At 38.9% G+C, this 26,700-nt stretch overlaps 1 protein-coding gene across 1 annotated transcript in view; it reads left to right on the top strand.

Moving 5' to 3' along the window:
- The first annotated feature begins 13,033 nt into the window (after positions 1–13,033).
- LOC137498991 (uncharacterized) overlaps positions 13,034–26,700 on the top strand; it is a 155,349-nt gene continuing 141,682 nt past the window's right edge. The window contains exons 1-2 of the mRNA XM_068226975.1: positions 13,034–13,261; positions 26,457–26,579. Coding sequence (XP_068083076.1) covers positions 26,577–26,579 — 3 coding nt within the window. The 5' untranslated portion in view covers positions 13,034–13,261; positions 26,457–26,576. The remainder of the gene's footprint in view (positions 13,262–26,456; positions 26,580–26,700) is intronic.

A 26,700-nucleotide genomic window follows, 5' to 3' on the forward strand; every position in this document is an offset into this window, starting at 1 on the left:
TTCCCGAGGCTAAAGCTCGCATTGCCCTTCCAATTTACCACTCCGAACAACAAGAACATCAGTTCCCTCCACTACCATCGAATCCCTCATCTCCTCCGACACAAAACCCCCGTAAACGAAAGTTTACTCAAGTCATCATGCCATCACCCCCTCCTACACCCGAGCCAGGCTTCGATCGGCAAGGATACGTGGCCATCCTGCGAAATGAACCTCCGGTTCCAGTAAATTCATTCCCGTCAACGAGTGCCATGCAACAACCTCTGCACTTATCATACCCATCAAGTTCGTCACCTTCTAATGGGCAGCAACCTTCCGCAGCCCCCAAGACATAAGCTATCCTCCTACCAAGGAACGACTTCAACAAGAAATCCAGCAATTGCTGGTAATGTTAATCCAAAGTATGAGCCACGAGCCTCAGATTCACCATGTATTATATAAACTACGAGATTCTATCATGAACATCCTTGCATGATTACAATACTCCAATGGAATTGTCGAAGTGCCACCTCTAAACGACATGAATTACAAATATTAATAAACGAAACGCAAGCTAATATTATTTGCTTACAGGAAACGTGGTTTCAACCACATTTCATTTTCAGATTACGAGGTTATCAAGTATTCCGATACGATGGTAACGGTTGTGATGGAGTCGCCACATGTGTACAAACTTCATTACCCTTTACACAATTCCCTTTGCAATATTTCATTTCACACACTTATGCAGTAGGGATAGTACACCATAATACTTCTTTTATAAATATCTATCCCCCCCACATTTACATTACTCAGAGTCAATGGACGCAATTTTTCCAACAATTTGCAACATTCCAACACCTTTTCATTCTCGGTGATTTCAATTGCCATCACACTGAATGGGGGTGTATCATAGATACAATAAAAGGCTCCAATTTACTTGCTACCTCAAATCATCAGAACCTGTTTATTTTAAGCGATGGTTCCCCGACCCGTTTAACTCCGCCTGGATCTCCACCCAGTGCCGTTGACCTTACATTATGTCGTCCAACCATGGTCCCTGTCACCACCTGGCACACTTTATCCGATACCTACACCAGTGACCACTTCCCCATCATCATAACATATGGTAATCGCCCAATAATTTCCCAGTTTAAGACACCTTCATGTATACGTAATGTCCGATCTTATAAAAATTTCAATATTTCAAACTATCAATCATATCTCAATCATATCTTACAGCAGGAACACGAGTCATCTATTACCTTTATAACCTTATTCCCTTATTTAATTCAATATTTAAATATGTTTCATCCGTGTCGACCGCTTAACGTGACGACCCACCCACAGAAATACGAAATAAAATGGTGGGGGATAAAGAATGTCATGATCTCATTCAACAACGAAAAAATTATTTAAACAATACCGCCAATCAATGACTCAGCAGCATTATTTCCAATTGCGAAAGCATATTGCAAAAACAAAGCTTGTCTTTAATGCCAAAAAACGAAAAGCTTGGCAGTCTTTTTTTTTCTACATTAACTCCTCAATTACCAGCAGCGAAATTTTGGAACGTGATCCGTATGATAACGCGAACATTCCAATACCAAACGTATTATTCCTATCCGCGACAAGTTTTAGAAGATTTTTTATATACCCTCACCCCAGTATCAGTAAACCCGCCATTTCTACCCACCTCACAGGACATTTCTCGTTCTTTTACTTCATTATTAAAGCCATTTACATATAACGAACTACAATCTGTATTATGTACCATTAATAGCTCGTCCCCAGGACCTGATGCAATTACTTATCTCATGCTCAAGGCCCTACCCCCTCACGCCCAAATTTATTTACTACAACACTATAATAGTATTCTTGAGACATTACACGTACCAACAACATGGGACGATTTTTTCATAACTCCTATATTGAAACCGTTAAAACGACCTACCGAACCTGCAAATTTTCGTGGCATAGTTTTGGGATCATGTATACAAGTCTTCTGTAAAATCCTCATGAAACGAATGGCGTGGTTATTGGAATACCACTCGCTATTACCTACGTATCAGTTCGCTTGTAGACGTGGTAATAGTACACAGGAACCTATCATTATTTTCCTACTCGACATCTTATTGGCAAAATGGCGGAAACAATCTACCGTGGCAGTCTTTTTGGATATTAAAGGTGCCTATGATGCTGTGTTATTGCATATTCTCTGGGAGAAATTATTTATATATGGATTTCCCATTAAATTCCTTTCTATTTTAAATCAACTATTTACCAATCGCCGGTTAACCATTAAATCAACTCAACACACAATTGAAAGCCGCTATACATCAAATGGATTACCACAGGGTTCGATACTAAGTGGAATTTTGTTTGCCCTTTATATGAAAGATCACAAATCTATTGTGACTCCATACGCTCGAATTCTAGCTTACGCGGATGATTATGTTATTTATTGTTCTCACTCCAACATTGATCATTGTAGAACCACAATATCTCGCGTTTTAAGTTTAATCCTTCGGTGGCTAACAACCCATGGACTTTCACTTTCACTCGCTAAATGTGCAGCGATGATCTTTACAAATAAATGAACCTTTGATAAAAGCCCTATTAACTTTGATACCTATAGCATCCCCTTTGTCCCACAACACCTATATTTAGGCATATATATCGACCAAAGACATACATGGCAACCCCAAATACAGTATTTAATTCGGAAATCTTATCGTTATATTACTATCTTACGAACAGTAACGAAACGTGCATGGGGTGCTGACCCCTTGTCAGCAATACAACTATATCGGGCAACCATTCGGTCCATACTTGACTATAGCGCCCATATTATTGATTTAACCGCTAAACACAGTTTACTAGCTTTGGATCGTCTTCAATTTTCAGCACTACGTATCAGTGTGGGTGCCCTCCGAACGACACCAACTAACGCTTTACTAGTAGAAACTACAGAAGAACCACTGTATATTCGCAGGATAAAAATTTCAAAAAAAAAATTCCTACTCAAATATATTAGCAGATCGAACTCCCTTATCGTACCTAAATTAAAATTATTATATGAGTATTATCAACAGCGTCCTCCACCTTATCATCAGTACCCCGCCATATATATGGCGTATGCTGAACTCCACCATCTTACTGAAACTATACTTCGCACACCAAGCGTAAATTTGTATTCATATGACTATGATATTCAAACATTCCGTCCTTCTATTATCATTGCACCTTCTGAATCATTAAAACAATCAATGTATTCACCTCATACCAAATTATACGCTCTTAAGAAATTTAAAAGTTCAATAACCTCACCAAATTATCACCTTTTTACTGATGGGTCAAAATCGACTACTGGAGTCGGAGCAGCATTTTATGATCCACAAACACAAACTATCTTTAAATATCCGTTGCCTAATAATTTAACTATCTTTACCGCAGAATTAAATGCCATATATCAAGCTCTTTTATATGTCCAACAGTTACAATCCAAAAAAATAAATATATTCAGCGATTCCCAAAGTGTATTACAAGCTCTCCAATCCTTCGCCCACAGTCAAAATACATATGTCTACGAAGTTAAACACCTTATTTTACAACTCGAAACATCCGGTTTTGGTATAACGTTAATGTGGATTAAAGGGCATAACCGACACGCAGGCAACGATATGGCCGATATAGCAGCAAAAGAAGCCAGTGCAGATACCACAAACTTATTACAAATCAAAATCCCGATTTCTGACTTCTTTCCATATATCAAAAATGAAGCTAAACACACATGGTGTACAAAATGGCGTTTATCAGCTAGTACGAAAGGCCATTATTACTATCAAATTCAACCGAATATTCCCACACTTCCGTGGTTTGCAAATGGTACGTATACACGACGTCACATTACTAACATCAGACTACGTTTTAATCATGCCTTAACCCCGGTACCTATATTTATCTCGATTTCAAATTACGAACGATCCAACTTGTTCCTGTGGCGAACCTCTGGGCGATAGTGACCATTTGTTTTTTCATTGCCCCCAATATGCACGCCAACAGGCCATTTAATGCAGAAATTAATTCATGTCCACGTACCTTTCCCTACACGACTTTCAGCTTTGTTGTATCAACCTTCGCCTAAGATCATTGCTATCTTAAACGAATACCTTGATAACACTCACATCAAATTGTAATTACGATCTAGATTTTCAGTTGTTTTTTCCGACATGTTGGTGAAGTGGCATTTCTATATGTTCCGGGTGAGTGGATCTCGTGCCAAGAGTTTTATTACTCTCCAATCTTGTACAGTGCAACACGTTTCTATTGCTCAAGATTAATAGGTTATCTGTGTATTCGCCCAGTGCAGATAGTTTACTACTTTTATGAACTTACATATACACGATATCATAGTGCTTCGTTCAGTTTATCTATCTAAGTGTAATCGTGCTAAAACTGGTTATTAATGATGTAAACGTGTGCTGTTGTGATACAAGTGAAAAAATTTCATTGGACTCGTGACTGGGAAAGAATATATTTGGTTCCCAAATAAATATCCGCAAGACAAGACAAGACAAGACACTAGGGTGTAAATGCACCAAGATAAAGTGTGCGGATAATACATAGACATGATGCTCAACTCTGTTCTTGTGACCTCCGTACTAGTGCTGGGAAAGGAGCGGTAGGAGCGGAGCAGTTAAATAAATAAATAAATAAATAAATAAATAAACGTTTCAGTCAAGAAGAAATGAAGTTCAAGGCTATATGCGTTACTTGAAGAAATATTTTGAGTTTCCACGTAAGAAAAGCAAAGTGTTTGCTCGTTCTGGCGATAAAGTATTTCTTCTTGCTGTGATTATTTGTCCGGCAGTAGAAAACATTCTCTCCGCTGCGACAGAGGTGGCTGGAATACAAAGGTAGTATTCAGCTATTTCATGAAGCGGATTCGATTGGTTCGCCATTTGAGCCCAGTACTTGACAGGGTCAGTCAACCTATGCTCTGGCTCTAATTCTACGTACTGCCTTAGGGGTATCGTGGTATTCGACGTAGGCGTCGCAACACGTCGCTTTTGGGCCAGCTTTGTATCCAAAAACGCTAAGAGATTACATCTGCCTTCGTTTCTTCCTGCAACAGGCTTTTCTTCCAACGATGTTGAACTTTCTGCTGCTGCTTGTAGCCTATCACGCCTTTGGATCGTAGTCCTTAGCTCGACTTCAACCTTAAAAATTGTCACATGCTTGGTTTTGTGAAAGGGATAGGCTGTATAGACAGTGAACACATCGTGCTTTTGTTCCATTCAAAATAGTAACACTAACCTGTTTTCGTGCTTCTTCTGCATGATCTGGTATTCGAAATCCATCCTATTTGTACCTAGGATCAAGGAAAGTTGCCGCCCTTGTCACAGAACGAGTTTCATATGCAAAAAGTCGCGTTGCTACGGCTTCCAGACTTGCTTCGAGGACCATCTGTCCGACAGTGGTAGCTGGTTTTTCTACTTCCGTAGAAAGAGAGAGAAATAATCCTTGTACCAAAGGGATCACGTGAGAACACGTGGTGTATAGTTCTCCGGATAACATGGTAGTCATCGTTTCGAATCGTTCTAGAATTGCTACACACTCCTTTAAGGTCAACCATTCGTCAGCTGGAAAAAGTTGAGGTCATACATTATATTCAAATGTTACAAAAAGACAGAATTTTCAATACATTACACTGTATTCGTAGTTCTCACCTGTTAGCGCTTGCGGCGCATTCACAAGTTCCGACTGAGCCACTATGAGTTGGTCCTTTACCTCGAGCAGACGGCGCATCATGGCAAGCTGACTGTTCCATCGGGTCGAACAGTACTGAATAAGCCGGAGTGGCTGCTTACCGGACTCTAACTGTTGATGTTTTAATTTATGGCTTGCAACAGTACTTTGCCTAGAAGAAAAATTAGGAAACAAAAACTAGCAGCGTTGCAAGAAGGCGTGGAGCAAATATACTTTTATAAGCCATAGTTCGGCAATACCTTGAGTTTAACATTTCAAAACTTAGAACCCTAATCTTACTTTTACTTCTGTTGTGGGCATACTTACTTGAAATGCGTGACAATATTTGAACAAGTATCCAAAAGCGTACGAAAAGGGAACGTGCTCTTTACCACATCACTTATGGCCAAATTAAGTGTGTGCGCTACACAGGGAACATGGCGGATATTTAACTTTCGTACCGCAGCTACCATATTTGCAGCGTTATCTGTAGTAATTGCTGGCACTTTACCAGACAGCTGCCAAGAATTAATGATGTCTGACAAGCGGCTAGTGATATGCTCCGCGGTATAACTTCCTTCCAGAATTTCCGTTGCCAGACATGCGGACATCAGTGCATTTGACGCCTCTGATATAAAATGGGCAGTCACAGTTATGTTACGGGTCTTGTCTATTAGATGTCCAACAGTCCGTCGTTAAAGCGATATGTTTTGCTGCCAGTTCTATGTTCAGCTTATTGCGGACTTCGTCATATATTTCGCCTAGAATTCCCTAAGAAAAAATAAATATAACGTAGGTATCGATCACAGAAATAGCTGGCAATTAATTGTAATACTGAACAATAAATGGTGCAATATGAGTTCATTTTCCACCTACCTCAGACAGAGTTCGGCGACATGGTAGTTCATGCCTCGGATTTAAATCGTTAACAAACTTCCTGAAGCCTTCATCCCGGACAGTGTCGAGCGGTTGCATATCTATAGAAACAAACATAGCCAAACTCCGATTCAACCGCTTATGCTCTTCACTGCCTGGGGCGTACACCTCGCTACTTTGCTCAGTTGTTGGTTCCAAACACTGCTTATGACTCCTCTTTAAATGATCAAGTAAATTAGATGTGCCGCCTCCCGTTGAAAAACTACGCACACATAATTTGCACTTGGCAGATTTCTTCCGATCGCCTTCTGCATCGAAAAAATTCCAAACAACTGATGGTTTTCGTGGCATTAGCTACACAGTGAAGTTAACGGTGCCAGAAAGTTCACCCGTCACACGCAGCAACTGAAAGCAAGGAGTGTTTTGTCTGCATGAGCAGAGCACGTTCGCTCCGTTTCTTCCGCCACCCTCCGTATACCTCCGCAATTCTCCGCAGTAGTACCGGAGAATACCGGTAGAGCGCTTCACTTGCTACTACCGATTCAATCACTCGGAGGACTGCCTCCTCTCCCAGCACTACTCCGTAGTGCGACTCATTGCGTGTGACCTTCGTAGTGTGAATAATTGCGTGTGATTTCGCATTATAAGTGTAATATCACGATAATAAGTGTAGTGCCTCAGTCTTCGTTTGAACGTCGAGGTTTCTGGACTGTTCCGGATCTTGGCGTGTACGTGTTTCGGTCGTGCATCGGTGGTGTTTTGTGAGAACGTCGATGTGTGTGACGAGTTTTAGGCAATGGATGCTGAAAGTGGGGGTGGCGGGACATTAAGTCCACCTAAACTTCTGGTGAAGCGGAAGGAAAAATCAATTAATTCCAACCCTACAAAACCTGATTTAACATCTCCTACTAACCTCAGTAGCACTCAGCTAACTAACAGTATGGATTTGGCTACTAATACCCCGAGTGACATTGGAAGCACTCAACAACCTAAAAGTATGGATTTGGATACTAATACTCAGGAAGAGGTTCAGGAAACCTATTCTCGCGAACATTTTGGCCCTTTTTTGGTTATGGTAGAATCCATAGATCAAAAAAATGTGGCGGGAATTCACCCTATGGCTCTAGGGAAATTATTTTATGATAAAAAAATTCCAGGTGTTAAGAAAATCGTTAGAAAAGGGCGCAATAGAATACAAGTTGTTTTACTCAAGCAGCAAAAGCCAATGAGTTTCTCAATAATCCTCTCTTACAGGAGAAAAAGCTAAAAGCCTATATTCCTACATCCAATGTCTATAGAGTTGGTTTGATAAAGGGAGTTGATAAGGATATAACAGTACCAGAGATACTTGCGCACATTGAGTCCATCTTCCCAGTGGCCAAAGCGCAAAGGCTTAACCGAAAAGTTGTCACAGAAAATGGAATAGAATACCTACCAACTGGCTCTGTGAAAATTACATTTCGGGTACAAAAGTTGCCAAGCCAGGTCAGTCTCTTTAGTGTGGTTCTGGAGGTCCAACCATTTATCTTCAACCCCTTAATCTGTAAAAATTGCCAGCGTTATGGCCATTTAGCAGCTTATTGTCGTGCGAAATCACCTCGATGTGGACGCTGTGCTATGTCACATCTTACCAAGGATTGCCAACAGGATTGTTTAATATGCTTCCATTGTCAAGGGAATCATCAAGTGGGATCGAAAGACTGTTCGATGCATGAATATCAGGTACATATCAAAAAAATAATGTGTACAGATAACATCACTTTCAAAGAGGCAACTGAGCAAATACAACCTGCAACATATGCCCCAACCTTACATCCTCAACACTTCCCCCCACTTCAGGTACCAGCATCCCAATCAGCAATTGATACACCCAGGAAAAGAAAATTTACCTCCATAGTGGCTAGGGAGCCTCGACCTATTCCGAGGCCCGGCTATGATAAAGCTGGTTATCATCGTATTCTTTTTGGGCAACAGCAGCCATATAGCCATTCGAGTACTTTTCCACCAGCGACCCAGAATGAAACTGCGTTTGTTACTCACGAGGCCTCAGCCTCACCTCTGCCAGTCACACTACCTCAAGTAGGTACAGCATCTACGTCTATGACACAACATAAGCAGTTGCAAACAGAAATTATTAACACTATTTTGCAGCTCCTACAACTCCTAGGGCCAAATGATCAGACCTTCCCCGTGGTAAATAAGCTGCGGGACACTGTCACTAATTTTTTCAAGTTAAATGCTCAGAATACTACAATGGAATAGCAGAAGTATCCTGCCAAAACAAAACGAACTACGACTCCTTATACAGGAATATGTGCCGCATATTATTTTATTACAAGAGACTTGGTTTCAACCATACTCCAACTTTAAGCTGAAGGGCTATAACATTGAAAGGATAGATGGATATGGATGTGATGGAATAGCTACTTTCATAGCAACCAACTTGTCTTACAGAGTGATTTCATTTCCGACTTCTATCCCCAATCTATATGTCCTTGCGATCCAGCTGCTTAATCTACTAGTTGTTAATATTTACTGTCCCCCGGACATATATCTTACACGCGCTCAATGGACCACCATGCTTCATCAATTTACACCCTATCCACAGCTTATAATTGCTGGTGACTTCAATGCGCATCATACTTACTGGGGTTGTGTAGACAACTCATCAAAAGGCAACAATCTATATCATATGTTAGTTGAACAACAACTCATAATCCTGAATGATGGCTCACCTACCAGGTTATCTGCCCCGGGATCTGCCCCAAGTGCAGTTGATTTATCTTTGTGTTCAATCCCTCTCGCTCATAACATATCATGGACAACCATTAAGGATACGCACCTCAGTGATCATTTCCCTATCCTTATCTCAATTGGTGTCAGCAACTCGCATCCGATTAGAGCATGCCAAACATATCATTCTTACCATCGATCACTCACCAACTTCGATCCAGATAATTTTCGAAATTATATTTGGGCTCGCATGACTGAAACCAGAGAGGATGTCCTCACTTATGACTGCTTATTAACTATGATCAAGCAATATTTGGATCTTCATCACCCTTTGGTGATGACTATTCCAAAGTTTGTAACAGCCTCCACAAAAATTCATTGGTGGGATCAACAATGCCATAATTTAGTCCAAATGAGAAGGCAGCTCTTCAAAACCTATAGACATGAATCTACTCCCCAAAATTATTTTGTCCTAAAGAAACATCTTGCTGTAATGAGACGAATCTTTAACAACAAGAGAAGAGAAGCCTGGAAAGCTTTCATTTCCAACCTTACGATGAAGACCAATGCCAAAATCATCTGGAAGGCCTTACGTTCTCTGACCCATAGAAATCATTCCCCAGGAGCTAACATAATTGAACCACATACACTTCAAGAGTTCTATCAGCAACTCACGCCCGACACAGCATTACCTATATCTCCTCTCATTTTACAACCGTCGAGTAGCCACTTCAATACTTTATTGCATCCCATATCCCTTCGAGAGTTGGATTTCAGTATTATTCACAACAAATCAACCTCTCCGGGACCTGACTATATAACCTACTCCATGATACATGCTTTGCCTGTACCAGCCAAGCAGACTTTGATTGATCATTTTAACTTTATTCTAGTTACTACATTGATTCCCACTGAATGGAATAATTTTTTTCTAGTCCCGATACCAAAAACAAACAGATATCCACCGACCCCAGCTGACTACAGGGGAATTGTTTTAGGTTCTGTTTTGCGAAAAATTTTCTTAAAGATTTTACTCTATCGACTGTTATGGTGTCTCAACTTCCACAACCTACTTCCTCGTAGTCAATATGCCTTCATTCCAGGAAGAAGCACTCAAGATGCACATAATGTGCTCATAACAGATATCCTACTAGCAAGAGCTCGAAAACATACCGTCATGGCAACTTTTCTCGATATACAGGGAGCGTATGATAATGTCATACTTGATCTTCTCCTACGTAAGCTTCAAGATTTACTGCTCCCCTACAATTTCCTCATCATTTTGAGTAAGTTGTTGATGGATCGACGATTATTTATCAAAACTCCCTGCTCCCCAATGCCACTCCGGTCCTCCTCTAAAGGCTTGCCTCAAGGAGATATTATGAGTGGGATCCTTTTTGCATTATACTTACATGATCTAGAACGCTTAGTTCTCCGGACATCACGTATTATCTCATATGCTGACGATATTTTGATTTATACTAGTCACGCACATCTGGACCCATGTAGGAGAATATTAACAAATACTCTACGGGAAGTTCATATATGGCTAACGGATCATGGATTGCAGCTCTCTCCTTCCAAATGTGCCACGATGGTTTTTACACATCACCGGCAATATGACACCTCCCCTATTACTTTAGATAATATCAACATTCCGCTCACCACCTCACATCGCTATTTGGGACTAATTTTGGATAATAAATTATCATGGAAATACCACTTTCAAACCTTAACCCAACAGGCACAACATTGTTTACATATTCTGCAAGCTGTAGTTAGAAGGCAATGGGGAGCGGACCCCGTTATTGCCCTTGCATTTTACAAAGCTACCATCCGCTCAAGATTAGAATTTGGTGCTCATCTTTTTGACATAGCTAAGAAAACTCAACTTCAAAAACTAGAGCGTATTCAATTTCGAGCCCTAAGGTTGTGTCTAGGAGCCCTCAAAACCACACCCACCAATGCTCTGTTGGTAGAAGCAGGAGAACAACCACTACACATACGCAGATTATTTTTAGCTAAAAAATATATCCTTAAGAAGATGGCCCTGACTAACACTGGTATTCTGCCCAAACTCCAACTTTTGTATGAAATCCTACAGCGCACTAAACAGAGTAACTTCCCTCAGCCGGCTTTGATTCAAGCATTCTCCCAATTGTTGCAGTATGAAGGTGATATTCTAAAGTGTATGTCCCAGCCACATTTTGCTTTTAGTTTACATATGTATTTTTATACTCCCTCGATCATTTTTCCTTCAACAAATTACAGTCATACACCAAACAAATATTTTCCACTTCCACCGGCATCTACAAAGCGATTGCGGGTTGCTAACCCGTCCCCCAGTCTGGAAATTTACACGGATGGTTCAAAAACTGCGACGGGAGTCGGAGCAGCAATATATATGCCCCAAACGAAAACCCATCAAAAGATGTCACTACCTCATACAATATCCATTTTCACTGCAGAACTATTTGCTATAAGACAGGCTATTTTATTTTTCAAACAATCACGACACAATAAAGGTCATATTTTTACCGACTCACTGAGCTCACTACAGGCCATATCGTCCTTAAAACCCTCTACCAACTGGTACGTGTACAACGTTAAAAAACTCCTTTATGACTTACAAACAGCAGGACGACACATCACGTTAGTATGGATACCCGGACACTCGGGAATAACTGGCAATACCATTGTCGATCAACTGGCTAAGGATGCGGCACATGCGACAGATAATATCAGAAACATTGCCCTGCCATATTTGGATTTACTAACCTCACTACGGATTGATAGCACCAATACCTGGAATGAGCTTTGGCAGGAAACATCCAAATATAAGGGTCAATTTTATTATCAACTTCAACCGCAGGCAGGGAAAAAACCCTGGTACTATACCGGACACTATACTAGAAGACATATTATAAATATCATACGATTACGTTTCAATCACGCCCTCACACCTCAATATAAACACAGGTTTCATCTTCCACCACATGCTAGATGTTACTGTGGTAATATAGCGAGCGACGCTAATCATATTCTTTTCAACTGCACAAGTTTTCATACATCTCGGCAGAAATTTCTGTACAATTTAACACAATTAAACATTCCGTTTCCTACAAGTTTATCCTGTTTATTATATAAGCCTTCTCCGCAAATAGTTAATGTCATCAATCGCTTTCTTGATCAAAACAAGATCCACGTATAGTCAGTAGTACCAACATGATTCGGAGGTAAACTTCGTGAGGATTAAATCAGTATTACGTTTTCGGCGCATTTCTCCGGCTCGATATATAATTACGTTTTCGTATTATATTGCAGCCACGGTACCGTGTGAATAAATTAATTAATTTCATGCTTTTTACGCATCCCAATCTTTTCCCCGGTAGTTTGCTAACTTTGTGTCTTTGAGTGTGTGTTTTTGTGTTTTTGTTCCTCTACCCTACACTTTGTATCCCTTCTTCATTAACCGTCCCTAACCTTTCTATGTAGGCCCGGTCTTGTGTGTGAAAGTAGAAAAGACGTCGAGACGGGTCACTCTGACGTGAAGACTAGAACCTTGTGTCCCTGTTATTATGTGTGCTCCTTTAAGACTATCTCGTATAATCCCCACTCTGCGTAATGATACAATAATTGGGTTGGCATTCCGATAGGAAGACAGATGAAGAAGAAGTTACTCTTGCGCAAGTGCTACTAATGTTTCGCTTTTCCTGTGTATCTTGCATATCTAACTATATAGTTTCCATTCGTAGTGACCATAAGGACTCAATTGCATGTTTTTCTTTTCTGTTGCTACCTTAATGGGCATAAATGTAAACCAAGAAGCCCAATATATATCAAGAAGAAGAAGAAGAAGTGTAGTGCCTGGGTGAAATAATAGAGCCATAACCTCTCCAACAACAACAACATCATTTATGTTGGTGTAATATCTTATTATATCCCTATACTGTGTATATCTTTTGTTGTGTGTGGAATAAGTAATACCTGTACTAGAGCCATAACCTCTCCAACAACAACAACAACAACAACAACAACATCATTGATGTTGGTGTAATATCTTATTATATCCCTATACTGTGTATATCTTTTGTTGTGTGTGGAATAAGTAATACCGGTACTATTTGCATAGATGTTCTCAATGTTGTTTTATTTAATATATGATTATGTGTAAATATTCCATTATATTTAGCTGTAAGTATAGTACAGTACATTCCAAATCTACAATACGTTTGAGCCTAATACAATTTGACAGGCTATTTGATCCGCATTTTATTTTTGGAATATTTTAGCTGCTGTGATTTGAAGAGTGTTCTAGAATATTGAGTGCGTGCCATTACTACTATAATGCTTTTCTATTCCGCCAGATTCGTTAAAAAGAAATATATATATATGACGCCATACTTGAGGGTTTGCGTGGCTGGTAGTTGGTTTCAGGTGGGGAGAAAGCAAACTATCGTAGTTATCACTTCACTCTCCTTTTCCTGCCGCCTTCAGTCCAGCTGCCTCCTTTTGTTCCAACTTACTTTTATTTACATTAATGTACATACATTTGCATTGTATACAAATTTAACTTTATTTCTAACCTGTCCTGACTGGAGGTAACTTGAATTATCATTAACCTCTTGTTTGACAACGATCCCAACAGGTAGTATTGTTATAATTCCAACAGTAGGCAGTGATGATAATTACATATAAAGCTAATTTCGATCGTGCAAATTTAAAAAAAAGTTCTATTATGTCACATTTCGGACTAATAATCGGAGATAGGCATGTGATTCGACTTAGAAGCATTGTTATCAGAGGTAGGCCTATTGCACCGTCTGCACGAAATGTAACTTGGAAGATTATATCATTTTACGGTTAAATTAAAGAAATATTGAATTTCGTCCACTGTTCGGAAAGAAAGGAGAAGTTTCCATCTCGAGCTTGCCGTTATGCTGTTAACCTTCCAATCAATCAATCATTACTGATCTGCATTTAGGGCAGTCGCCCAGGTGGCACATTCCCTATCTGTTGTTTCCTAGCCTTTTCTTAAATGATTGCAAAGAAATTGGAAATTTATTGAACATCTCTCTTAGTAAGTTATTCCAATCCCTAACTCCCCTTCCTATAAACAAATAGTTGCCCCAATTTGTCCTCTTGAATTCCAACTTTATCTTCATATTGTGATCTTTCCTACTTTTAAAGATGCCATCCAAACTTATTCGTCTACTGATGTCCTTCCATGCCATCTCTCCACTGACACCAGGGACAGCTGATCTCTGTTTACCTACACCAGCACCGTGTAGTGTACGAACATATCAAACAGCAGAAGTCATCACACTATGTACTTCTGTTCGTCCTGCCTGTATATCGCAACGCGTATATCAATTGTCAATCTCTTGTTCTGTGTGTTCATTCGCAGCAGTCTAATCACTAGATTTGAAGTCTTCTTTTAGTAATTTAGTAACATCATTCCAAAGATAGTGACTAGTGACTTTTCTAGAGATTTTAGGAGCCATTTGGAGGCAAATCTGGCAAATTTTAATTTATTGCTTGACTAGCTGTTACCCGCGGTTTCGTTCACATGGATTTCGTAATTTGATAATGGTAATCGTTCCACGGTACTGCACTAAGACATTATCTGAAAATCCCTAAAATAGAAGTTTTTGAGATAAATGTATCGGAATTCAAGCCCTCCTTCACATCTTATCTCCCCCTTATAAGTGGATTTTCTTTATTATTAAGGGAGATTCCAAATACCAATTTTCAATATGTGTTACTTTTTTGAGATATCTGTAAAATAGTCTCATTTAAAAAATGTACCCAATTTTTCAATTATTTCCACCCCCTTAAGTGGATTTTCCGAAAACAAAAAAGTAGGTGTTTATTTTAACTCTTTCGCTGCAGAAGTCGACTTTTGTCGACTTACTTCCCTATAGCATTCGCTGCGGTAATCTACTTTTGTCGACTTGGTATTTTCCTGCTATAGATTCCGTGCATTTCTCTAATAAAGGCACATTTAATAATACTAACATCTATAGTCATGTATTGACTATGTACTAAGCATTGTTTGAAAACGTTGCTGCCACTACTGGACCTATGTTTATTTGTAATATTTTACCCGCCCACCCGCCAACATTCCTGTCAGCTGTCTTGCCGATAGCAGGCTTCACTCAGCAGCTATGAGCGCACAGAACAACATTAGTAATGACAGTGAAGTAATCTTCAATCTTTTAGTGGGGGATTCTGATTCAGACTGTTCAGTAAATTTGGACAGTGAAACAAGTGATGATGTGCATAGTGATTGTTCGGAAGAAACTGCCAACAAGGAATATCCTCATTTTGTGTCAGACTAGCGGGTTATTAGTGATGATGTTGAAACGGCGCTAATTAAAGGAAGAATATTGTTCAATAAGCTTCAAAAAAGAGTAATTATTGCTCCTGACTTCAGAAATTCTGTCATAATGGGACTTCTACAAAAGTATCAGCGCAGTCCCCTGGCGAAACAAGGAAGACCATCTGATTATATACCTCAAGTGCGCCTGATGGAGAGGCAATTTCTTGGGGAGCAGCAGGATAAGAGTCACAAACCTAATTGTGTTGTTTGTTCCATCAGTAGCCATTGTTACTCAGTATGATATATATTTGCAAATACTTAAGGTTATAATTTTAACAAGAATAAAATTTTTTGCTTATGATTGAATTTCCTCCTATGCAGTCATTATTTAATTAATTTATTGATTTAAAACTTTGTATGTACAAAGTGACCATGTCGTACTAAAAGCACAGACTGGCAACTTTGTCGCGTGACAGTCAATAGCAACATAACAAGCAACCGTTTTATTCCCACCCAACAAATCTCTCATGTTCTTTCTGATGAATACCAAACTATAATATCTGCATTCTTACATTTGATCATTTGTTTTGCAAGAACAGTATTTAAATGGAGAAATATCAACATCTTGTCAAAAAATGCTTTCACAGCCGCAGATCTTAAAATCACAGCAATAGAACCAGCTTTTGGGTGGTTAGGCCGTGTGCATTATGCAGAGTTTCGTCCAGACGTGCCATTTGGACTCATCAGCTGGAATGGCACGCCCCTCCAGGACTCTGCTTAGCAGGCAGACCAAACTGTGTGGCCCCGCCGAGTTAGCAAATCAAGTTTGCTAACCTGCTAAAGGAGAAATCATTTCTCCGTTCAAAAAATGCTCCCCCATTGGAGATACAATGTCAAAAAATGCTTTCACAGCCGCAGATCTTAAAATCACAGCAATAGAACCAGCTTTTGGGTGGTTAGGCCGTGTGCATTATGCAGAGTTTCGTCCAGACGTGCCATTTGGACTCATCAGCTGGAATGGCACGCCCCTCCAGGACTCTGCTTAGCAGGCAGACCAAACTGTGTGGCCCCGCCGAGTTAGCAAATCAAGTTTGCTAACCTGCTAAAGGAGAAATCATTTCTCCGTTCAAAAAATGCTCCCCCATTGGAGATACAATGTCAAAAAATGCTTTCACAGCCGCAGATCTTAAAATCACAGCAATAGAACCAGCTTTTGGGTGGTTAGGCCGTGTGCATTATGCAGAGTTTCGTCCAGACGTGCCATTTGGACTCATCAGCTGGAATGGCACGCCCCTCCAGGACTCTGCTTAGCAGGCAGACCAAACTGTGTGGCCCCGCCGAGTTAGCATTTTTTGACATTGTATCTCCAATGGGGGAGCATTTTTTGAACGGAGAAATGATTTCTCCTTTAGCAGGTTAGCAAACTTGATTTGCTAACTCGGCGGGGCCACACAGTTTGGTCTGCCTGCTAAGCAGAGTCCTGGAGGGGCGTGCCATTCCAGCTGATGAGTCCAAATGGCACGTCTGGACGAAACTCTGCATAATGCACACGGCCTAACCACCCAAAAGCTGGTTCTATTGCTGTGATTTTATCAACATCTTGTTCTTGGAACAAGATCTAGTGAATCTTCATTTTATACATTGTTGTAATGTGTGTTGACACATTTAATATCACATTTCAATTTGTTTTGATTTACACTGCAGCGGTATTTAGCTAAAATTCTTTATTAATTTCTCATTCCTTTCTAGGTTTCATCCATGAATAAATTTCCTGGTAATGACAGTACTTTAAACGCTGAACCTCTGACTACACATGTTCCAAAGACAGTGAATGATGCGTTAGCTCCTAGATCTGACGATATTGTAACAATAGTAAGTTCAGTTATAAGAAGAAAACTTGTACCTTCTTCCTTGTTTTTCAAAGGGCTTTTATTTTCCTGGATTTTTTCACAGTTATTCTTTCGATATACTCAACATGGCAGTAAACAGTGATCTATTTTTCTTTCCAAGTGAAATATTCAATAATAATGTGTGTGTGATAGGTAGTGGAACCAAAGGTAGAAGTTATGAGAGTCTTAATGCTTGTTATGCATGCGTATTTAAGAATATGTTTGGTAGCAATGTGTTGGATTCGGCAGACGATCTTGTTTCCGAAAACCTTACTTTGGACTCCCCGTATTTGAGGTTCAGGATAAGATCTCTGGAACTTGAACTATCATCTAAAGATGAAATAACCAAATGTTATCCATTGATATATAAAATGCACTCCTTGAGTTGAAAAACCTAAAACTATATAATGTTGAAATGCCAAGACAATGTGGAAGCGACTTTGAAGAGGTTAAGTCGAAGCTTTTAGGCATATCCGGCAACATGTTGCATTTAAAAATACTGTAAGTAATAATTCAGTGACACAAGACAGTTTTTAAATGTTAGAATTTAATGATAAAAAGGTAAACATAGAATGTGACTCAGCCGCAGTGCCAAAAAGACAAAGAAAATCTCATCGGCGACCAAAACAGAAACAAGTCCGTGCATTAATAGCAGGGTACTCTATGAAATGTTGGACCTGAAGATGAAAAGGTTATTGTGTACTGCTATCCAGGCAAATGAGTGGGTCAACTTGCAGAACATATGAACAGTGATAGTATTAAAGAAAATCCTGACACCTCGATTGTTCATATTGGCACAAATGATATTTACAATTGCCAGGACCCAGTGACATAATGGCTGAGACTGATACACTTATTACTGCAGTAAAAGGGAGGTTTATAAGTCAGAACTTTGTCTTGGCACCATTTTATATAGGAACAATGTTCATTATCATTATATAGATGCTGTAAACTTCACTTTTGACTGGTTACACCATAATGGGGATGTCCTCTAAGTCGATTCTAATAGTTGGCTTAGAGGCAGTGATTTTGGAAAAGATGGGTACATCTTAACAGAAAGGGAATCTTTAAGTTTGGTAAATTTCTGAATAGAATACTAGGAGAATGCTTTTGGGAAACAAATGAAGAAAATGATAGGGGGGGGAGGGAATTGCAAATCCTAATGGCCAAAACTTAAGTGATACAGTAAATGATTAAAGTAAATACAAAATTTTAATATTCCACCTTCTCAATACTAAAAAATCATGTGATGTTTTTACAAAAACATTACAATGACATTAAAAGGTACTAGTTTCGGTCCACTGTGGACCATCATCAGCCTAGCCAAATTACAACAGTAAAAGACATAGTGATAAAAATAGTATGGAGAAATGAGAGGATCTAAAGGATGGGATGATGGTGGAATGACAGATTAAAGTGAAAAAACCGTATTTGCAAATAATGATAAAAGTAACAGAAGTGTTCACAATGACAAGTAAAATCTTGTGAAGTCATGTAAAAACTCTTGATGAGATAGTCAGGTTGGCAGTTGCTCCTCTGTTGCACGATTGACAAATATAACTACGTATATGCTTCTAGAAAGTTGTAGATGTGAGTTCCACTTTTGCGTAGAGGGAAGAATTGTCCAATGAGACTAGCACCAGATTAAAATTGGCAAAGTTGAACCTGTTCTATGGTGGAATTAAAGGCTTTCTGTGTTGAACAGAAGTCTCAGTTCAATCGGGACCCCAATGAACCTGGGGAAAGAAGATAGTATTAACGCGGTAATCGGATAGAGAACAAGCGAGGCACCGGAAAATATAAACGATGACTCACCTTGCGCTGCGTGGAACAAACTTGCTGGATTGAATGCAACTTACGGAGTGAGCGTGGCGCGGAGTAGATCAGCAGGAAAGGGGTAGGTGAATACGGAGGGGAGGAATGACGTAAGTAGTGGAGGGTGGGAGGGATGGGAAGGTTCAAGGCGGGGTGGACGGGAGAGGAAGTGAAGGTGTTTGTACTGTAGGGGGACCCTTGATTGACTTAAAGAAAGAATTTTGAACGACCGATTTGTTTTTTCTGTAATAAGTAATGAAAAGGTCAAATAAAATATTGGGTTTCTCAGTTATTTCGTTGAGGTTATAGTTGGCATTAAAGTATTGATCTAAATTAATGTAAAAGTTCTCTGTTATATTGAGTAGAGGTCCTTTCTTAGCTATTTTGAGAATGTCCATGTCTGTTTCAATATTCGTGAATTTGTGGTTATAGTCGACCATATGTTGGCCGATAGCTGAAAATTTGTTGTATCTGACTGCATTGAAATGTTCTAAATATCTAATGTTGAAGCTCCGGCCGGTTTGCCCCACATAAGAAATATTAGAGCATGTATTACATTTAATCCTGTAGACGCCTGATTTTGTGTACCTATTTATTTTATTAACACGTGATGTGTTATGTAAGATTTGTGTGTTGTTGTTGTTGGTTTTAAAGGCTATTTTCATACCTTTTTTCTTTAAAACGTTGGTGATCTTGTGAATTCCATTGACGTAAGTGAAGATGGAAAAAGAGTCATGTTTCGGTGGTTCTTTTTTAAGTGTGGTTTTGGGGCGAAATTTATGTTTGTTAATGATGTTTTCTATGAAATGGCTATTGAAGCCATTGAATCTGGCGATGTAGCGGATAGTATTCAATTCGGTATGAAGATCATTTTTATTCATAGGAACGTTGAATGCTCTATGTACAAGACTGTTATATGTTGCTTTTTTGTGGGGGAGGGGGTGAGTTGAATCTTGTCGGATTGTGACGGCTGATTGGGTGGGTTTTCTGTAGATCTTGTAGGTTAAAGATTCCTGTTGTCTAGTGATTGTAATATCCAGAAAATTGATTTTTTGATCTACTTCTGACTCCAATGTGAATTTAATATGCGGATCGACGTTATTAAGTGTTTGGAGTGTGGTGTGAGCATCTTCCAAGTTCTCGTTGATAACTACTAGGACATCGTCGACGTACCTAGCCCAAAGGAGAATATTGTTGAATTTATTGTCGATTTTAGTGTTCTCGAGAAAGTCCAGATAGATTTCTGCGAGAATGCCTGATGCAGGTGAACCCATTGCCAGACCGTTTTGTTGATAGATGGTATCATTAAACGTTAAAAAGTTGTTATTTACGACTAATTTCAACAATGTAATGTATTTGCAAATACGGTTTTTTCACTTTTATCTGTCATTCCACCATCATCCCATCCTTTAGATCCTCTCATTTCTCCATACTATTTTTATCACTATGTCTTTTACTGTTGTAATTTGGCTAGGCTGATGATGGTCCACAGTGGACCGAAACTAGTACCTTTTAATGTCATTGTAATGTTTTTGTAAAAACATCACATGATTTTTTAGTATTGAGAAGGTGGAATATTAAAATTTTGTATTTACTTTAAGCATAGTCTCAACTCAATACGGAACCTAACAATGAAGTTTATTACTTTTAATACAGTAAATGATTTAGAAAGTATAACCTATATCAGGAATGAAAGACAATATGTAGAATGGGAATCAGTTTACAGAGGTCAGATACACAATCCTAGGAAAACACCGAAGTTATCAATAAAAAGTTAAGTTGAACGCTTTAGAGGATACTATCAAAATGCAAATGGACACTGAAACAAATTAACTGAATGTGGAATTTCTTCATGTTTAGCTTACTACAACTTCATGATATTAACCTAAACAAACTTAAATGATGAAATTAGTGATGAGGAACTCGGACTCGAGACATATTCAATTTTCAGATGTGATAGGTCTTCTTTAACAAGTATGAAGGTATCCCAGGGTGGTGTAATGATCTGTATTAGCAAGAGGTTTAAACCTACTCTGATACCGTGCATTAGCATAGTTGAATAGTTGTTTGTGTCTCTGAATTAACATCATTGGTGCTGTATACATTCCATCCAGGACTCTTGTCTAAAAATATTTCGATCATTGCATTTATGTTGAAGAAATGATCTCAAATCTCGACAACCGTTCATTGCTCCTTGCTAGCGACTACAATCTACCACATCTTAATTGGATAAAAAATGTAGAAACATTTTCTGGCCTTGTGTCAGTAGGTAACCACAGGATGCATTCCAGTTAAGTTATAGACGCACTTTCCTATCTCTGTTTAAATCAGTTTAATGATATCCAAAATTTTCTGATTTCTTGATTTGCTTTTCAGTTACTACAGTGCCATTGAAGTAAAATCTAGTAATTAAAGTATTGTCTCCCTTGATATACTCCACCCAGCATTAGGGATTTCTTTTACCGAGCTCGATAGCTGCAGTCGCTTAAGTGTGGCCAGTATCCAGTATTCGGGAGATAGTAGGTTCGAACCCCACTGTCGGCAGCCCTGAAAATGGTTTTCCGTGGTTTCCCATTTGCACACCAGGCAAATGCCAGGGCTGTACCGCTTCGTTCCCACTCCTAGCCCTCTCCTGTCCCATCATCGCCATAAGACGTATCTATCGGTGCGACTTAAAGCAACTAGCAAAAAAAAAAAAAAAAAAAAAAAGATTTCTTTACCTACAAATGAGCTATACAGTTCCTTACCTGCTGATAGGTTTTGACTTTTAAAAAGGTGATTATAATGGACTAAAGAATTACCTGCCACAGTTCAGCTGGAAGGTGAAATGAAATGGCATATGGCTTTTAGTGCCGGGATGTGTTCAAGGACTTCGGCACACCAGGTGCAGCCAGGTGCAGGTCTTTGTATTTGATACCCGTAGGTGATCTGCACGTCGTGATATTTCAGAATGTATAAATTGATAAAGCTGTAGAATCCTTCTATTCAATACTGCATTATGGTGTGGAATTTTACATCACTGTAGCAAATTTTAAGTCTCCCAAATTCCCAAAGTGGTATTATCATAAATTGAAGTCACTGATTATTTGAAAGAAGAAAGCAAACAAGCTGTACAAAATATCAGGTCTCAATAGTGATTATCAGTAATTCTCGAAATTAAGAAATGAATGCAAGCCTGAGTCCAAATCTTGCTATGCAGACTATGTCTCCAACTGTAAACAAAGTATTAGTTTCAATCCACAAGAATTCTGGCAATATCTAAGTTGTAAAAAGTCATGTAATAATATTCCTTCAACAATGCATCTTAATGAAGTTACAGCAGGTAGTGGAGAAAACATTGTGTACCTTTTTGCTAAACACTTTTCATCTGTTCATTCCTCTTATCAGAATAGTAATAGTATGCCATACGATTATCCTTTTTCTGCCAGTCTTTCATTTATCAACATTGTCAAGCGGAAATTTACAACAAACTGGTATCTCTGGAATTAAAGAAAACTGTATGCCCTGCTCAAGTACTGCTTCATTTATTTTATGTGAAGCACTCTTTTATCTGTTCATCTTATCAATAAACCAAGGTATTTTCCTGAGGAATTGGACAAAGGATTTGTCAGTCAAGTTTTCAGAAATGGTGATAAAACTGACATAAAACAATATAAACCAGTAACAATTTCTTCTCATATTTCAAAATTTTTGACAAGATCACAGATCGTTATTGGAACATCATCATAGATGAGCAACACAGATTCTTTTCAAGACTGTCAACCTGTAGCAGTCTCCTTTTATTCTATCAGTTCCTCTTAGATGCAATAGAGAACCACTCTCAAGTGGACTGCATATATAAAGACTTCTCAAAAGCTTTTGACATTGTTGACAATGATATCTTGCTGCAAAAACCAACAGGATATGGAATTAATGGACGTATGCTCTCCTGGTTTTAATTGTATCTTAAAAATTGCCTACAGATTGTTAAAATAAGGAATAATTTTTCTGTGCCTATTATTGTTACCAGTGAAGTTCCTCAAGGGTCTCACCTTGTGCTCTTACTTTTTACTCTCAACATAAATGACATTAGAAATTCTGAATTGTTTTTGTTTGCTGACAATGCAAAAAAATTTATTCAAATTAATTGTTCACTTGATTTTTCAAAACTTCAAGAAGATTTACATCATCTGGAAAAGTACTCTATTCAGCATGGATTGAAACTTAATCATGAAAAATGTAAAATAACATTGTTTTTTAAAACAAGAAGAAAATATCATTTCAGTACAAATTTAGTTATGACAAAATTCTATCTCCCGTGTTACGACCTTGTGGTTTTATTCCGTTATAATATAACATTTAATGAACATATTAAAAATATTTGTAAGAAATCATTACAAAACTTTGTTGCACTACTAGATATTCCAGAGAATTTTCAATTGCTGTGTGTATCTATGGTATGCCCCATACTTGAATACTGTACACCTGTATGGAACTCTTCTCACGAGACCTCTATCCATAGATTAGATTCAGTACAACGTAAATTTCTTAGTTTATAATTAAGGGCCTTATTTTTTGGTGAAATAAAACTGTTGATTTCGGTGTTAAAACTAACACTATTTCGGTAGGTATTTCGTGAAATAAATTGTCATACTGATCGATGTTTCTTGTGGAATATTCCTTATGGTATGGGGTAAATCTAACCAATTTTGTGATTAGTGGTTTTAAAGTGAACACTTGTAATGTATTAAATTGTTATTAAACCTTAGAACAACCAAATATACAAAATGTTATAGAAGTAAATACCGCTAGGCCTATATAAATCACTGAAACCTCAAAACGAAGTTAGGCGGAAGTTAGGAATTTATACATAGCCTACACTTTTTTGCCGGTCATGTGGTGTAGGGGTTGCGTGCCTGCCTCTCGCCAGGAGGCCCCGGGTTCGATTCGCGGCCAGGTCAGGGATTTTTCTCTCGACCTGAGGGTGGTTCGAGGTCCACTCAGCCTACCTGATTAGAATTGAGGAGCTATCTGACGGTGAGATGGCGGCCCCAGTCTCAAAAGCCCAGAATAACGGCCGAGAGGATGTGTCGTGCTGACCACACGACCCCATCATAATCTGCAGGCCTTCAGACTGAGCAGCGGTCACTGGGCGGGCTAAGGCCCTTTCAGGGCGTTAAGTGCCGTGGGGTTTGGTTTGGTTTGGTTTTACACATTTTTACATTTTGAATGACTTGTCTCCAAAGTAAAAACTACGCATGGTTTCAACATTATCAGGATTCAGAGTTGTGCGACAGTCAGAAAGTATATTTTTGTAAACAAAGCAGCCCCTATCACTGACCCCATTAGACGTCGGAAACCATAATGCTTGCGAACACTTGGTGCAAATTTACTGTAGTCTTCTGTCGAACCTCCTAAAACTTCACTAACATTCTTTCTTCTCTTCTATTAGACGTGCTTTCACTGCATTTTGCAAAGCCATATATCCCTGGAGGATATTTATGGATATGCTGGTGCTGCCCGGCCGGGAATGAGTAACTCGGACAGTTAAGGCGTTGGCTTTCTGAGCCCAAGTTGGTAGGTTCAATCCTGGCTCAGTCCGGTGCTCAAATACGTCAGCCCCGTGTTACTAGTTTTATTGGTGCGTAAAGATTTCTTGTGGGACAACATTCCGACATCTCGGCGTCTCTGAAAACTGTAAAAGTAGTTAGTGGGACGTAAAAATAAAAACATTATTACAACTCAACCAGTTTTTTTTTGCTATTTGCTTTACGTCGCACCGGCACAGATATGTCTTACAGCGATGATGGGATAGGAAAGGCCTAGGAATTGGAAGGAAGCGGCCAAGGCCTTAATTAAGGTACTGCCCTGGCATTTGCCTGGTGTGAAAATGGGAAACACGGAAAACCATCTTCAGGGCTGGCGATAGTGGGGCTCGAACCTACTATCTCCCGATTACTGGATACTGGCCACACTTAAGCGACTGCAGCTATCGAGCTCGGTGCGATTTCTTTACAATAGACCTACTAATATCGTCATATTTTATAATAAAGTCGATATTATTTATCTTTCCTTTTATATTCATCCATGTCCTCATGCCAGGATTATCCAGTTTTTCTATAGAAATGCTGGTTTACATGAATGCTTTTGTTATGTCTATTACAAATTGCTCTCTACCACTTTTCAACTCCTTTGCGATGTGTAAAGTATCTCCGATTGTTATTTGCCGCTTAAAATTATGTTCATTTGCTTCATTCTTCTTCCTTTTGTGTGTTTCTGATTCTCTACAGTATTTATCGCACGTGTCTCTTCGTTTTCACATAATGCGAACATTACAGTACTTACATATTAGAATCTTTCTTGCAGTATCAAATACACAGAAGGCCCCACTGTTGTATTCCTCGGCCCTCGGAAAAACTGTTGTGACTTTCGTTTTCAGCATTTTTGTACTTAAATGCTGGACATTTGCTGATGAAGTTTCATAAGCGGCGAACTCTCACTGCGAAAGAGTGTAATGCCCACTTCTGTATCTACAACCGATCTTGCTACGAACACAACGCCATTTGCTGTAATCGATAACAGATATAGATTTTTTTAAATGATTGCCTTAGAGATCGCGGAACTGAATACACATACCTCCGATACACAGGGCTCATCGCTTTGTGTGCATTTGTGTAGACAATCTACAGCGCTATCAATCAACTGAGAAGGAAACTACTATAGTCAAGTTCTCAGAAGCTTTTAAACATTTATTGAAGATCTTTTCCGATACGATTTCGCTTTTTTCGTACCAAGTGGGGTATATTTCATGATTATTTGCGTGATTTGCATAATAAATCAGATTTTGCGATATTTTGCGAGTTCATTTTGCTAAAATACGTTACGGTACGGTACCTACAAGGTCATATATAGGCTAGAAAGAAGATATGAAAAATTTTGTGCGTATCGCTATTACCAAAAAATACGGCCCCTATTTATAATCATTTAGAGCAGCATTCTTGTATGAAAATATTGATTATTCAGCTCTACAACAGTTTTTAAATCTGCATTTGTTTCTATTCAGATTGCAGCCATATTTAGCTGAAATCTTATATTAGTTTTTCATTCATTCCTAGGATTCATCCATAAATAAGACAGCTGGTAAGGACAGTATTGTAAAGGCTGAACCTCACGCTACTGTCGTTACAAAGACAGAGAATGAAGCTTTAGCCCCTGGAACTGAAGACGATATAACAATGGTAAGTTCATTAATCATAAGGAAACTTCCACCACTTGTTTTTCAAAGGAAGTTTGTTTTCCTGCATGATTTTTTTTTCTGCTTCCACAATACTATTTTCAACTGGACTGATCATTAGTACT

Source organism: Anabrus simplex, chromosome 3 (assembly GCF_040414725.1).
Source record: "Anabrus simplex isolate iqAnaSimp1 chromosome 3, ASM4041472v1, whole genome shotgun sequence".
Lineage (NCBI taxonomy): Eukaryota > Metazoa > Arthropoda > Insecta > Orthoptera > Tettigoniidae > Anabrus > Anabrus simplex.